At 48.0% G+C, this 16820-nt stretch overlaps 1 protein-coding gene across 1 annotated transcript in view; it reads right to left on the bottom strand.

The window, feature by feature from the left end:
* The window catches only part of FSTL1 (follistatin like 1), a 52184-nt gene that overhangs the window by 8001 nt on the left and 27363 nt on the right, over positions 1-16820 (bottom strand). The window contains exons 3-6 of the mRNA XM_083884697.1: positions 6435-6539; positions 5061-5190; positions 3877-3909; positions 2107-2237 (exon numbers count right to left, since the gene is read on the bottom strand). Of these exons, the coding sequence (XP_083740823.1) occupies positions 2107-2237; positions 3877-3909; positions 5061-5190; positions 6435-6539 (399 nt within the window). The remainder of the gene's footprint in view (positions 1-2106; positions 2238-3876; positions 3910-5060; positions 5191-6434; positions 6540-16820) is intronic.

Here is a 16820-nt window from a genome sequence, read left to right as displayed (position 1 = left end):
TGCTCCACATGTCAACTTCCACTAGACTTTGAAGTCTCTTGTTCTGCCTTTTTTTTTTTTTTTTGGTGAAAATGACTGCAGTTCTCTTAATGACCCAGACTGTTAAGTGAGTTTTCTTGCCTTTCAAAGCTATGGTCTACATGAAGGCATTCCCACAGAGATCCTCCAAAATGGAGCAGCAGCTTCCCACTACTGGCCTTGCTCCCCTTGACATAATGTCCTTCAAGGTCACTGCCTGCCTGACAAACAAAGCACATCCCAGTGAGCCCCACAAGTCAGGCTTCCAGCCAGGAGGGAAATAGCTTAATGCCATATCTACAAACCTCCCCATCAAGGAGAAAAGGTAAAAGCTTCATTTCAACTATGTCTCCAGTGTTTCCTACATGCAGGATAGGAATCAGGCCATTTGCAGAAATGCAGGGCATGAAGAGCCCCACAGCTTGGCATGACAGAATTCCTCCAGCTGACACTTGTTGCTGACACAAATTTCTGTGTGTTTGAAGCCATTTAGTTTGCTTTGCCTTGATTTTTCCCAAGTTGTTCCAAACTCTGAATTCTGCTTTAAAAATGTTTCAAAGATTAAGAACAAGGTAGTTGAAAAGGTGGATTACCACCTGACAGAGAATCACAGAATCATTAGTGCTGGAAAAGACCTCCAAGATGATCCAGTCCAACCTCTGATTGAACACCACCTTATCAACTAAAACACAGCACCAAGTGCCACATCCAATTGTTTCTTGAATCCTTCCAGGGATGGTGACTCCACCCACCTCCCTTGGCAGCCACTCTTTCCCCAGCGTGTAGTGCTGCCTGGGATTGTTGTGACCCAAATGCAGGACCTGGCACTTGGCCTTACTGAACCTCATACTGTTTGACCTTGGCCATGGAAATTCTCCCTTTGGTACAAGCAGAGGTATTTCTTTGCCATAAGAACTCTCACCCAGTGGCTGGGATCAGAAAAAGTGGAACAGTAAAGAGAACATGAGGCTGCCTGCCTCTGAGCTGCAGCCTCAGGATATCACCAGCACGCTGACAGGCGTGGGGACAGCGGGTGTGAACGGCTTGTGTGGTGACAGCGGAACAAGCCTGTGGCTGGCTTGTGCATTTCAGCAAAGCCCACGGCCTGGGGAGACCCTGCAAAAGTGACTGGGAACAGCACATTTGCAGGGAGAGGGACTGACACAGGACACTGCTGCTTTTGGGTGCTGGCAGGCACTGACAGGAGTGCCCAGGGCAGTGGATTTCCACAGACAGCAGCACGAAAGGCTGCAAATGTGAGGATGCTCTGTGAAGCCAGGGGACCAGCTCCTCTGTCTCACCAGGGGGTGCCATTGCCATGGCAAATTTGCTTGCAGTGCTAACTCCTGTCAGGCACCATTAATCTCTTGCTGTCAACAGCTCATGATTTAAACACTCTCCCCTCTTCCCCACCTGCTCCTCCAGCTCCATCCTGAATGCTTTGAAGTCTCTGTCAGGAGACAGGCACAAGGGGGAGGGACACAGCAGTGCATGTGGCAGGAGCATGGGAGAAGCTTGGGATCTGCTGGTCACAGAGGGACAGACTGACAGGGAGGAGGGAGGAACAGGATTATTGCAAGACCCAAGACTCAAGTGGCTCCTTTCACTCTGCAGAGTACTAGGGAGCTGCCAGCTCTCAACCACAACTGGGATATATTCCTTGAAGCTCCCAAATGTCCCCTTTACCCATCTCAACATGGCCTTGGCACTATCTGGAATAAAGGATCAGCAGCTCCTGCGACAGCTTCCTGCATTTCCAGCACTTTCACCTTTTTTTCCTCTGGCTTTTTACCCCTGAGGTTAGTTCTCTACTCTGCTACATGTGGCTTGCCCCCCTCCTTTTCCCCGGGGCAGGTCAGACACCAGGAGCCAGAGATGCTCCACATCTGGTTGTCACAAGCTGTGTCAGTGGCTGCTGCAGGCTGCCCATAACACATCAGGCTGTAGGACTTAATCAGATTCCTCTGGTCCCCAGTTCCACAGGCACATCACTCACTGGAGCCTCTCAGCTGGGGGCACAGCAGCTGTTGTGCAGTGACCAGGCAAGAAATGTCATCTGGGCTGTGAGGCAGGTGCTGCCCTACTTGCCTTGAAATATTTGTCCAGGACTTCACTGTAGTTACTGCCCTTGGAGAACCACCCATCTGGGATAATCTCAGCTTCCAGCCACTGGATGACCCGGCGACGAAGCTCGTCCCTGTCCGACTGGTAGCAGACAACTGTAATGGGAGACAGTGCAGCAGAAGGAGAAACAAGAGTGAGAGAAATCAAGCTGGCAGGGAGATCACAGAGAGAGGACTGGCAATAAAAGCCAGCCAGCCTGCCCTGATGGCAGCTCGCAGCCCCTCGGTCTGGTCCTTGGAGTTACATCACTGCCAGATCCAAGCAGATGTGTCATGTGCTGAATAGTGGATGGGCTGTTGGTGACACCATGTGGCAAGGCCAGAAAACAACACTCCTGCCAAAGCTTTTCCTTCCCATTCCTCAAGCTTGGGGAAGAACAGCCGGAGCTGACTCATCTTGGTGTGAAGAGTCCCAGACCGAGGGAGGAAGGTAACTGACAATGTCCCCAGGCTTCCCGACACTGTGTAGAATTGTCATTCAGCTATCAATCCTAAAATACTAAAACCTCTATCCTCTGCAAGGGTGAAGACTAGACTGAGCAAGCCTTTCTAATACTCTGTCTCCAATACTTGAATTTCAGGGCGTACTATCTCAGGAAGTATTGTTTTTTCAAAGCCCAGATTTGTCCACTCTGACTGGACGTGATAGGTGATCAGGTTAGGCCTGTTCACTCACAGTGCTTGCCAGTGTCACAGGTTTCTCCAGGGCAGTTATCAGTTTGTGTGCTAGTACAAACCAAGCATTTAGAAACAAAACTGAATGCCTAGCTGTGAATTGTCACACCTGCCCAGTGGTCAGCAAAGCCAGAAAGGGAATCAGTGTGCATTCATGTCACTTAGACACACTAAGGATCTTCTGAATCCAGTGACTATCACAGCCAGATGGAGAGATGAAAAAAACCCAGCTCTGTAGAGATTCTGCATATTTAATTCTGTACTTCTTTAAAACTGCTTTAGGGTGGTGGCTGTGCTCTGACATGGTCCTTCCTCTTTAGTTTGTATGAGGCTTTGCTCTCATCTATCTCCTTTGTCCATCTGTCCTAGGAAGTTAAAGTTGATACAGCTCCAGTACTTAGAGATCATGAATGGGAAAAGGCTCTTCCTGATGACAAGCCATGGCCCTAAAATCCAGTGTTAAGTACACATGGTAATATACAAGGAGAGAAATCAAGCACAGGGAATAGAAGAGACTTATGATTTCGGTGAACACAGAATTGTTTAGGTTAGAAGAGACTCTTAAGATCATCATGTTGGCTGATGGTAGAGGCAGTTCAGCTGTACCTAATGACTCTGCTTCTGCACTCATTGGTTCATCACTCCTAAAGCAAAGTTTCCTTTTAAAAGAGTGCTCTTGGAGTTGGGGACAACAGCTGCACAGTTATGGTCTTAGATCCCCAATGCAGGAGGTGAAAGAGTGCTCCATCTCCAGGTGATGAGCACAGTTTGAGTCCCTGGGGACAAACTGGGTTTCATCGCACCATGTCTATGCTGAGTCCCTGAGACATCCCAGCACAGTGAAAAGTCCAGGAGATGTATGAGCTCTGAAAGGTTACCCAAGAGTGAAGAGCTGGGCCATCACATTTCAGCTGATTTATCAACTCAGACTCTTCTACAGCCCATGCAGGATATGACTTTTACACAGAGCTCTGCATTCCCCCAGCACATTCTCCTGCCCATCTCCCAGAGCATACAAATTCATAGAGAGGCCTCGGCCAAACAGGAGACAGCTTCTTACCTGGACTTGCAGCTGGATTCTCAGACTTCTTCTCTGTTAATGGAAAGACAGAAGAAGACATTTTTGATGCAGAGTGAAGCAATACAAATCTCTTCCCACTCCAGATAAAAGCAGAGGAACCTAGGGAGTCTTTGGATATATGAAGGTCACATACATGATTGAGGGGCTGGAATCCCCTGGACCCTGAGGAGATACTGAGGACAATTTAGACTGAAGAATCTTATCAATGTTTATAAATCTAATGGAAAGAAATGAGGAAGACTGCACCAGAGTTATATCCACGGTATCCAGTGACAGGGCAAGAGACAGTGGGCACACACTTAAACACATGAAACTCTGTCTGAACACAAGAAAACCATGCAGCTGGTGTGTGTGTGTGGGAGTTAAACAGCCTCACTGATGAGGCAAAATCCTTGCTCCTAAAGTTAGTGAGTTTCCTTTTGAACATGGATGATAGTATTGGTTTTAGGAGTTTATCCTCAGAGCATGAATTTTCCTCAGCAGTTAAACTGAGACACTTACTTGGCTGAATCCAAAAGCTTAGAGTGAGGCAGCAGGAGCAAAAGGTTGCCCTGTTCTCTTGAATGCCACACTCCCAGAAGCTTAGGGAGATAATAGCTCCAAGGTCCCCCTACAGTCAAGGTGTCAGGGTTTAAGTGCACTAATGAGGGCCTTAATGACCCTGCTGGCCTCACTGTGAGCCTCCATCCACACTCTAACCATGAGCCATGAGGCTCCATTTCATATCTCATGCCTCAACTCCTAATCCTTGCCTGCGAATATTATGTTGTAGCCATGCCTGTCTACTGCTCTGTTGCAACCGTTCCCTTCCACAGACTGTTGATCCAGGCCCTGACCTGGTGACTGTGTTCCCACCTTAATATCAGCCCTGCTACAGATTGCATCACTATGAGCTCATCTGGCTGTTGTCTGATTCTGGTTATCAGAATCACCAGCCTTCACTTCACAACTTGATTTCAGGCCTGCTTCGTCAGTGCCAGCTTGCCTGGTCATCTGGACTCTTGCTTGAATCTGGCAACTGTTCAGGGGCTTGCTTTGTTTACCCCACTCAGCAACTGTGGGACAAGGTCTTGGCTGATGAGGCCTCTGCCTTGACTTTTTATCATGCTTCCCTTGAACTCTTTGTCCCTGAGAGTGTAGCCAGCCCTCCTTGCCAGGGCTACCTTTGCAATAGCCATCGTAGTCCACCTGGATCTTGGAGCCGGTGAGGCAGGCGTCACGGTGCAGCTCACAGTGGTTCAGGTATGTCTTGCCATTGCTCCCGCACACGGGCCTCTTGTGAGGTTTGCATTTCTGGGGGAGAGACAGAGAACACAGTATTTCACCTGCCTCCTTGGGACAGCCAGAGGGAGGCAGGTAAGTTCCAACCATCAGCCCAGCTCAAAAGAAGTCCTTGGCACAGTCCCCTCAGCCCTGTATTTGGAACAGGCAAATTCACACATTGTTATCCCAGAAAAACCCACACAGGGAAGTCTGTGGGTGTGAGTTCAAAGGCCTCACTTCATCCCAGTTTCCATCACCACCATCATGTCAGGAGTCTTTCTGAAAGCAGACCCCTGCAGAGGAATCAGTGCTCAGCATAAATATAGAGCATAATTCTGCAACTGCTGCTCCATGAGCCATGGCCATGCCTGCCCAGAGGTGCTTCTGTGCCTCTGGTCTATGCACCTGCACTTGCTTGGCTCTATTGCATCTCTGTGTAGATTCTGCTCCATCCTTCTGCAACCAAATGGCAGAATAAGCCATCAGCCATGAACAAACAGCACAGCCTGCAGCAAAGAGAGAGTTCACCAGTGCCACTGTTCAGGCTATGAGCTTCTTTCTTCTGTCCCTTTTGGTCTACCCAGAGTGACAAACTCTCTTTCTAATAATGGGGCATTTCACTCTCCAGTGCCCAGGGTGGTCATGCCAGAGCTGCAAGCTCAGAGAGAAGGAGGAACAAATAGCCACATGGCCATTCCCAGGAGCCAGGCAGAAATGTTATGAAGGCATGGGGCAGAGCAGAGTAGGGAGACACTGTGTCTCTACAGCTGGGAAGGACTCTTCTAATCATCTCTGACTCCCTGCTGGATAAAGCTATTCGTCTTTACAGCACTCTACCACAATTATTTCCATCTTACAAAAGCTGATTTTTAATAGGGTGCTTGTAACCTCCTCAAACAAGACACCAGTGAGGGCAGACTCTCTTGGAGCTCACAGACCACTCCCTAGAGTGCCCTTCAAAGCCAGCTGAATATCCATACCCCCCGGGCTTTCCCAACAAAAAACCTCCAGTCTCCTGTGCATGTAAAAACCCTAGGCAGTCCTGCAAGCAGCACAGCTGCGAGTCCCAGACTATATCTACCCTACAGGGCTCTTTCCCCACACAACACTGGAAACAATCCTGCGGTTTGAAGAGCCACTGTGAATTTGCAGCTGCTTCAAAACAGCCATAGCCTTATTCCATCACAGGATCCTTCCAGTGACAGAAACCCATTTGAAGGGGGGTTATGGTGGTGACACCTGTTCCAGACACAGAACCTGTGCTGCTCCCATACCTCAATGCACAGGCAGGTTGGCTCTCCCTTCTCTGTCACTGCACACTCACGTCCAGCTCCACAGAAAACATTGGCACAGATCTTGGATTTGCTCCTTGGCTCTTCCTGCAAGATACGAAGTCAGAGACACAAAATACATCATTACCCAGAAGAATAACAGTTAAACAAAAACCAAACCACATTTAACTGGTATTAGGACCAAAAGGTACCACAGTGTTAAGGTGGAGATGACAGAACAAGAGAGACATGACTTCAATAGATGGACAGCTCAGACAATAAGATGGAGCAGACACAAGAACAAGGGCTACAGTCTCAAAAATACAGGGTTTCCTTCAGGTCATTCCTGGAAAATCACCTGGGAGAATTGGAGCAAACATGAGCAAAAGGGAGTCTAGCAAGAATGGCAAGAATAATTTGCTCATGTCAAGGACTGCTGTCTTTAAAATTTCTTTTTATGGAGGCTAGGGAGCAGAAATGTCTTTGTTTGAGACACTTAGGAAGAAGGTGAACATATCCCTAGAGAAAGGTACAATACAAACAGGCAGAAGAAATCGCCATCAGGCACCAGATAATGTCACAAAGAAGTCACAAAACTACATGACCCATTACCTTGCTTTCACTAGTCAGGATTAAACACTTTAAAGGAAGAACACTGTCATGGATGAGATAATTATCCAGTAATCCTCCCATAATGAAAATTCCTTCCTGGTTCCTGACAGCCTGCAGTTGACTTATGCCCTGCAGCACAATTTATATGCTTTACAGTTTTCTCTTAGCCAAAGTCATCACAAGTATTGTTGTTCAAATAACTGTCAAATATTTTCTTTTTTTTTTTTTTTCTTGGAGTCCCACAGCATTCCTAAAGTGGTGACATCTAGCATGGAATATTTCCCTAGTTTAATCATGCTTTTGATACAACTACCACTTATTTTTATCCATTTAATGCCTTTTTAGATAGACTTTTAAAAGAGAAGGTAGTTCCAGGGGTTCAGACTTTGAAGAACCTGGCTTAATTCCCTGCTTTGTGACTCAGTTCATCTAACATTTCCCACCTGTATGTTGGCTATCTGGTTTATGCCAGCCAACTGGCTTCTGCAACAGTTTTGGATCAGAAAGAAGATTGAGGAATGAAAAATAATCAGTGGGACAAGCCAATCACATCTGCTGTGTTTCTTCTGTCTAATACAAAAATGTTTTTTCACCTTCTCATTTAAGTATTATTCTTATACTCTGCTGATTTGTGGCATCTTTGTACTTCCCATCACATATTTTTGAAAATAGGTGATGAAAAGGGAACAGAATTTGTCAGAAGAGCAAGCATTATTGACAAATGCTGAACACATTTTTTCCTCCTGTCTCTTCTTTATCCTAATCTTTTGTTTGTTTTGCCTTTAAACCACAATTTCAAAGAGAGTTGCTGTCTTTACTGAACAGCCAGATCATTTTCTGAATAACCTTGCCCTGCTCTTCAGAATAGTTTGTTTGCTGGCCTACTGCACAATTCATCAAACCTGAGAAGGTCTTTTCAAAGTACTGCAGGAATCCCTCCAGGTTCACATAGTGACAAACATCTTTCGTTCTCTCTGCAGGTGTTCCTATTTTGCTGCTTATTCTGTCAAATACAGTGTTTGGACATGCCAGTCTTAGCTGAGAAATGCATCCCATGTCCCAGGCCTGTTCTCCCCATGAAGAGAGCATTCTTCCTCTGCCTTTTCATCTCCTTTCACATACTATTTCTGAGCTACATCCACCTCTCTCTAGTCACCTTCCAGTGGAGGGCTGGGGTAAATGAACTGGATGCTTTTGGGGTGGGATGGAACAATGGGAGTATTTCACTGCACAAAGCAACCTCCTTCAACTTAGGGCATTTGCAAAATTGCTCATTTTGCAAAATGCACAAAGAAAAACCCAAATTGTCCAAGGCTGCAGTCTGACTTTGGGCACTCATACACCTAAAATGCACTATAGCTACCCAAAGTGATGATCCATTTAAGGGCTTTTGAACAACTTGTCAATTCCTTCAAGCAAAGACAGAAAAAAACAGCTGGTCACAGCTTTGAATGGCCAGCCAGCAAGGTCTGTAATCCAGGTGTTTGGCAATAGATGGCAGTACTCTGCCTCTCCCATGGACAGGCAGGACTGCCAGCAGCCACTTCCCATCCATGCCCAGCAATCCAAACCTGGCTTTTCATTCCTGGCTGGAACTTAAGTCACTGCTACAATGCAGCTGTCCTCAACAAGCATCCACACTGCCCAAGCTCAGGTTGCAGGACTCCCCTCCCCATGGGAGCTCACTTGGAAACCTGGTCTCCAATGTGGCCCTCCACAGCTCCCTCCCTGGTAGTGTTAAAGCCCAGGAACCATCCCACAGCTCTTCCACTGGAATCTGAGCTGGGGATGCTGGCAGGGTGACACCACCAGAACAGCTTCTGAAGACACCTGGCCACCTGCCAGGCTAGAAGGCCACATTACTCTGATCTTTCTTATTAATCAAAGCAATACAATTTTCTGGTTGCTTCTTCTTGTTGCCTGAAGTTGCCGTAGGCTGGCAGGGGGTTGGAGCTGATTTCCACATTCTAGCATGGCTTTCTTCACCTCAGGATTCAGCCAGAGGAAGAAAGGAAGCAGGCTGCTCTGCCTGCCTGTCCTCTCACTCTTGCACAGGGTTTCTCAAACTCAGCTGTGGCATATCACAGGGTGGGAGCTCCTTCTAGCAGCTCTTGGCTGCTTTCCCAGCAAACGTGGGAGTCTCCTGTGCACAACTGAGAGTGTAACAGGGCCAGAGGTGGATGACTGGATGAGTACAGTGGGGGTCTGCAAATGAGGCTTTATAATCTCCCCATTCTCTGGTGATCTCCCAGAAGCTACCAGCCAAACTGGTTTCTTGTGACAGATACTCTGATCTTACCTTGGACCTTGTCATGTTTTGCTTTTTATAAAGCTTCACCTACTGAAGTTTTGTGAGTGAGGATGGCAGCTGCCATTTTAATATTAAATAGTTAATCCTTGCACCTGCCTTGTAAAAGCTTAAAAATATGAACTGCAAATTTTAAAATTTTAGAATTTTATATTTAAAAAAAAAGACTCCACAGTGTTTCAACATCATTGCCCTTAAATTAATTAATATCAGGCTTTGCTGTCTGGAATCACAGCTCTTACACTGCTTTGTCCCTGAGAGCTGCCAGTGCCTTTTCTGTCATCCTGTGCTTGGGAAGTGTTCCCGTTCCAGTCCACAGCGCGCTCAGGCAGGCGGAAGGGAAAGGGCAGAGAGTCGTTATTAATTGCTGCACGGTGGCATTTCCACTGCAAGCCTTGGCAAGACAGTTCCTCTCTTCTGCCCCGAGTGAGGTGCCCAAGCTCTCTCTCTGGGCAATGCTTTTATGTACCCCTCTGCTGCCCACAGAGCAAGTGGGAAGGTGTAAAAGCAGCGAGGATGAAGCCAGGGCAGGAGCACCTCTGCTTTTGGAATGTCTGCCACAGCACAGGGGCACTCTGACTCTTCACCCTGCAGGGGTATGACCTTCCCAGACATCTTCTCTGGCAAGGACCATGGAGAAAGCTGTTCCCAGCAACTCAAGGGCCAGAAGTTCAGGGCAGCTGGGCAGCATCATGTATGCATAGCCCAGCTTGTCTACGGAATGGGGATGGGAATGCACAATGCTTTTGGAGGGCTGGGAACCTTGGATGAAGGTCCTTGTAACAGGCAAACACTAAACGGAAGACCTGAGCTGACAGTGCAGAGTCACATGCAATGCCTCTGCCTCAGCTGTTGCCTCCTGAGGAGGAAGGAGGAAAAAGACATTTCCAAGGGACCCGCAGGCAAGAAAGCCAGAGGCAATGCCAGTGGTGAAGGATCACCATGGCAACCAGCAATGCAGGGCCTCAAGGTGGAGAGCTAAAATTAGGAAATTAGGCAGCGGAAAGGACTGTTTCTCATCTCTGGCAGCATCTGGTGCTGAGGAGTTGGACCCCCAACCCAGAGTAAGCACAGATGTCCGGAGCATTTCCGAGCCCCTGTCTGCGCCTGGATGTGCAGAACCAACTGTGACTCCACACACCAATGCAGTGCCATGTGCAGGTCTGCACAGGATCCCAGGGTTCTGCCTGCTCTGCACTGGTGGGACTGCATGGACACAATGCAGTGTCTGCAGTGAGATATGAGCAATTGCACACATGACAAAAAAGAGGCTCCTTGCCTTTGCAAGGGAACTACCCACTGCAGGTCTCCCTTGGCTGCCTCCTCTCCTGGCCCCTGTTAAGCCATGACTGTCTAGGGTCCCTTGGTGGGAATCGGGACTTTCCCAACCAGTCTGTGAAAGCTGAAACAAAGAACCAAGTGACAAAACACCTCTGTAAGGAAGAACAAGCTTCCACCTGCAGAGAAGAGCTGTGCATGCAGCTCCACATCCACAGTGCCCCACTGCCTGAAGAGAGCAGCAGGGATTACTGCCATTACACATATTCTGGGAAACAAGCAGAAAGATTGTCCTGCTACTACGTCGGGAGCTAATGTGCTTCACAAGAACCCCTCATACTGCCTCGTTTTCTGCATATCTTTCCATACAAAATCTCATCTTTGAGGCCTCAAAAGTCTTTTTCTCAGCAGCCCACACTGCATTGGAGAAATACTACCCACTGTCCTCCTCCTATTGATACAAGTAACAACCGTTTCTGCCATCAGCAGTGAGGGCAGGTCTTTTCTTCATTTGGCATCGCTTTCTGGAAATCCACAAAATTACTTGACCCTCACATAATGCTCTGTGCTGTTTGCTGTAAAAGCAAGGCTTTGTGGTTTTGCCTTGTGTGATGTGCAAGGAAATCAAAGTGCTCTAAAGTTGGAGCACTGAAAGCTCCTATGGGAGGCAATCCCATGTATTATACAAACTTGAGAATTACACAGATAAGGCAAAACTAAAGGGCACCAAAATGATGTTTGGGGTTGCAAGACATGCACAGATTCTCATGCCTCAGGGAAGGGAGCAGCAAAAGCTCTGTACAAGTTTTTAGATACAATCAGTGCAATTTGCAATAGACTCCCCTCCATGCAGTCAGACAGAAATAAACTGTGCAGCTACATATTTCTTCCAGTCCTCCCTACATCTTCCCATCCACATCCCTTTGCCTGTTCCCTGCCACAGCTAACATGAGAGTAGGGATATAAGGGATCTCTGAACGTGCCAAGGTGCCACCTATAAACTGCATAGCCTGCACAATTTCTAAACCAACTCAACATGCAGCCATGAAATCTAGTCCCTTGTCTAGCTGTTGTCTTGGCAATATTTGCTTCTGAATGCAGAAAGATTTGGAAACACAAGGCAGTAGGTCAACAATGCAGAAAGCTGACATAAGCTATGTCTCCTAACTCCCAAACCTCTCTCCTCTCCAGGAACAGGGAGGGCGAAGCACTACATTGTGCTGCAACATTCAAAAAGAGAGGGCTGGGCAGCAGAGCAGCTCAGGGGGGAATCAGGAAAATTTAGCAACTCCTGTACAGTGATGGCACTGAGAAAGCATTTGGCTTGTGTGTATCATCCCATTACCCAAGTGTTTCTCTAGGCAGAACAGCTCTTTCAGCAGCAGTGTCCTCCTGCAGAGCTCCAGGGAGAGCAGATCCCATGTGTAGCAGATCACTGGAGGGCACAAAGGGACAGCCAGCTTGTCACCTCTGGTCATTTGTGCAGCTGGCTCTGGCAGCACACTTGTCCTGTTGTTCTGGTTTGCAACTAACAAGCAAAGCACTCATTCCTCCCTGCAAACCTGACCCAATTCCTGTGGCAGCTCCCTGGATCCACTAACACTCTGGTGTGATGGTGCGGAAATCTGGCAGCAGCACAAACTGAGCAGATTAGTGTGAAACAAGCAGGCACCCCTGACCCTGGGTTTGCCATAAATAGGTAAGGTGACCATTACAGTTTTCCTTCCTTTGGGCTACTGCCTCAGGTTGGAAGAAAATTCACACAAATTATCTTAAATTCTTACTTTAGGAAGTAAGGAAGCCCTGAGTTTTATTTAGCAAAAATAAGATGGAGATAAGCCCAGCAAGTGGGGATTGTATCATGCCATTCCCAGTTCAGCTCTCCAATAAAACCAGACATCATCAGGACAATCCCAGGACATCATTACTATCGGGATGGTAGAGTAGGCTGTGGAATAATTCATACTCTACTCTGGAAGGAAACCTGCTGCCAGAGGTTGCTGTACACATTGGTGTGCAGGGTCATCTCTTGCACACTCCTGGCCTGGTGTTATCTGGACTCAAAGTGGGCACCCTCTGGAGCTCCTCCCTCCCCTGCTGCAGGAGTTCCCCACCCATCTCTGGGGGACACATGGTACATGTCCTGCTGCTCACACCAGCAAAGGTGTTGGTGGGCAGCAGGAAAGGCTATCCCCAAGCTAATTAGTTAAAAAAGAAGAGATGTTTGTCAGGCAAAATCTGGACCAGGGCTGGATTCCCCAAGCAACTGTGACCAGCTGCATTTGACAATGTTTCCGATGCTAACAATATCCTATTTGAAGGATGTCGGTATGGGGTCTGTGCTGGATACAGAGGGGTCTAGTGCCATTTAAACTGTAGGATTCCTCCCCTCCAAAATCCTAAAGTCATCCTGCAAGCGGCAGAACTAATGAAGGCCAGTCTCCAACAGCTCTCTCTGCACGGCCTGTCTGTCAGCTCGTTACAGGGCAGCTCATGGACTCCCTCCTCAGGGGAGGTCTTCACAGGCCCCTCTCATTAAGGCAGTCACCTAGAGTCACAGAACCAGCTGGATCCCATTATCTTGGAGGCCTCCACCGCTTTATCAGCTGTGCCGGAAACAGGCCGATAGATTCAAGACTCACTGGAGGCCAGAGACAGGCAGGCAGACACAGACAGCCTGCTGACATAGCTCTGCTTCCTTAGGGAGCCAGGCAGTAATTCCTTTGCAGAGCCCCACAAAACACTTCTCTGGCTCAGCCTCTCCTCTTGACAGACTCAACGTCACTGTTGCTTGCAGTCCTGAGGACAGATCCTCACTCCGGCCCTCTGCCATGAATCCAGCTCCCTGCTGTCTCCCTGCCACTGACCCTTGTGCTTCCCCTACAGCATTTTCTTTGTGTTGGAGGACACACCCCATCTCACTTCTGCCCCCTCACAGCTCCCATCACTAGGGCATTTCAGCCAGCTTCAATCAAGGGCTATGAACAGCCATCTGGACACAGTGTCAGGAGCTACTGCACTCCCTGTGGGATGCCTGCCATGGAGGAGCACATGCCCCAGTTCACCAATCCACACACCTAGACATCAGCCAACCCCTCTTTCCAATACTTTGCCCGTATCTCTTTCTATTCTCAACTGACATTTAGAACTGGCTCTCTTAAAACATCACACCAAGTGCAACCTCTTAGAGGCTTTTGAATGCTTGTGAGATGAATATTTAATGGCAGCTGACTTTCGCTAATGGGAAACAAGCCAGAACATACATCTCTGCACATGCTGGGAATCAGGGCGTGTTCCCAGAAAATCTGGACTCAGAGAAAAGAAGGCAAGAGAAGAAAGGAACTGCAACTCCCAGAGCTCAGAGGAGGTTCTCTCTCTGCAAACCCATACCTCACCCATTTGTGTGAGTCCCTCCCTGACTTGCTGGCTGCTCAGTCCACAATCCATGGATCAGATGTTTCCATGAGCATTGAGCAGAAGAGTGGCTGAGGCTCTGACTGACCTCTGTGATAAAGGGGGCCCATCAGGTCAGTGACCTCTACGTGAGGCCATGGAAAAAAACATGGCTTGTGAAAACCTGCTTGTAGGAATTCGTCCATGACTCTGTCAAGGAAATTAAGATGTTTGATGCTTGTACTGCTACTAAAAAAGACTGCCTGGGCAGCATTGCCTTGCAGACATTGGCAGGATGGATACAGAGCTCTACCTCCCCACTGACCCCTGTGGAAACATGGCCTGGACTGCTGGCAGGGACAGCAGCCCTCATACACCAGCCATGGCTTTCTCCTGTCCCACATTGAGCAGGAAGAAGTTGGTGCCTGCACAGAAAGGGAAGCAAGAATTGGGAAGAAGGGTTTTCTCCCCACAACCTAATCAAGAGTAGAAAGGGCATCTGCCAAACAGCTGATGTCTCTTACAGCATGATGCTGCTAAAACAGTTATGGAGCCAGGCACACCTCTTGGGGACTCCACTGTGCAAGGATTCTGTTTTCCCTTTTAAGCTGGAAGGAATGTCTGTGCTCTGGCCCCCACAACCTCATATTTTCCACCACAAGGCAATGACCGGTGAGGCCCCATTAGGGGAACAATGACATGAGAGTCTGGGGAAGAGGAAATCTCTCCTGCAAACAAGTCTGGAAAATGGCTGCTAGAAGGAAGGGAGCTTGCATCTGGCAGCACTCTCACTCCTGCAGCCTCACTCTGCTGCTGAGGCAAAAACACTCCTTATACTCACAGCTCCCAAAGCGTCATGGCCCAAAGCTGCACTGTCTCTCAGCACTACTCCCTCCACCTATCCCTACAGCACCTCTGAAAGAAGGAGCTTGATTCCCTTCTGCTGCATCGTGTGGTGAAATTGCCAGCTTTTCTGCAACCACTGGGATCCTTCTTGCTAGTGCTGGCTCCCAGCAAGGCATGGAGGCAGGAGTTCAGAGACTGCCTGATTTGTGCATACCAAACCAGCTGGAGAGGCTTCAGCTGTAAGGAGGGCAGAATCAGTCACACAGGAGAAGAGGACATGATGCTCTGCTGCACCATGGTTCTTAGAGGGAGGAATCAAGTTAATCACTTTGCATTTGGATAGAAGAATAACCCTCACACACAGGAAAGCATCTTGGTGCACATGAAAGGTCCTAACTAAAGTTAGTCCCAAAGGGCCTTATGGATGAGATTGGTATCATCCTCCCATGTGACAAGACTGGAAAAGAAAGGCCCAAGGACAAGACTTGCTCAAGAATGACCAGGAGACAGCACCTCAGGTCCCTCTGCTCTCTAGTCTGGAGCCAGGACCACTTCACTACGTGATACACAAGTCATACTCCTCACTGGGGCATCATTCTTCTTCCCAGATCCTGAGCTCCTAGGAATCACAATTCTCCATCCTATTTTGTTTAAAACAAAAATAAGAACAAGACCAGCATTGACTCCTGAATTCCAACAGAAGACTGATGTTCTGTGGGTAGCACATGAGATAAGCCACAGCACTTAAGAGTGGTCAGAGGAAGCCCTTGACAACAGGAGGACAAAGGAGGAAGATGAGTTCACCCTCAGGGCCTCCACAACAGAGAAGAGCTGTGCACCACAAACTATTGCTAGCAACTAAACATAGGTGCCATCACCTCTCTCTCTCTAAGCACACCCAGGCTCAGCTGTAAAGGAGAGGTTTCTCTGTCAGATGGCATTTCACCAAAGGGGTATGCTCCTTCCTTCATCTGCCCCATTCTGAGGTGCACTCACACAGCTGCCTGCCCCCACACCCATTACCCAATCTGAGGCAGTTTGTGCCATATACAACCTCAAATGTTCCCCTTCCAGCCCACAGTCATCTGTGCTGACCCACAGCTCTTTCTGTCTCACAGCAGTCCCTCTTTTTTCATCCTTCATTCCCCTAATTTCCCACACTCTGAAGTCCTGCAGATTTTATTGGTCCTGCCAGTAAGTTTTGTTGCCTCCTTTTTCTGACCAGGGATGATTTATTTCTGAATGGAATCCAAATCTGGCACATTTCTCTGCCATCACCTGGCTCCAACAGAGAAGGAAAGAGTGAGCTAAGCAGTGGGAGGCAAGTTAGGATTTACAACCCTATGGCATATCCACACCCCTTCCAGTAACTGGATACACAGGAGGAATGTAGATTGCAGGAAATGCTGAGGTTTACCAGCAGCCTCCAGCTTCTTGTGCAAGAGTCCTCAGTGGTTTTGTCCCCCTCACTGCGATGGGAATTCAACTTCAATGGATTTTATGATCCCTCTTCCCAGTTCTGTCCCTTAGTCCTTCTTTACTCACCTTCTACCACAGCACATTGCAAAAAAAAAGCAATAGAAATCACTATGTGATTGGGGGGAAACACTGAGTCAGCCTCAGTGTGGGAGAGTGAGAACAGAGCTGGACATAAGCCAGTTCTGCACTTCCCATTTTCTAGCCTTGCTGAAGGATTTGCTCAGCTCCTTGTTAATGCAGAGCAGCTTTGGGTCTGCTCCACCCAAAGGCTCTGCTGGAGGCGGCTCTGGAAGAGTGAATCCCCAGGGGACAGTGCTCTGTCACAGACATTTCTCTCCTTTGAAGTTTCTCTACTTCATGCAGTTGTGAAATCCCCTTTATACAATGAGAACAGTGAGGAAGGTTCAGAAACCCCCTCATTATTAAACATTATTTTGTGTAGACAACTTTTCTTGGTCTGTGGTATTGAGGGA

This window comes from Zosterops lateralis, assembly GCF_965231275.1.
Source record: "Zosterops lateralis genome assembly, chromosome: 2".
Taxonomy (NCBI): Eukaryota; Metazoa; Chordata; class Aves; order Passeriformes; family Zosteropidae; genus Zosterops; species Zosterops lateralis.
The sequence above is the reverse complement of the archived record's forward strand: the minus strand, read 5'-3'. Positions and strand labels throughout refer to the sequence as shown.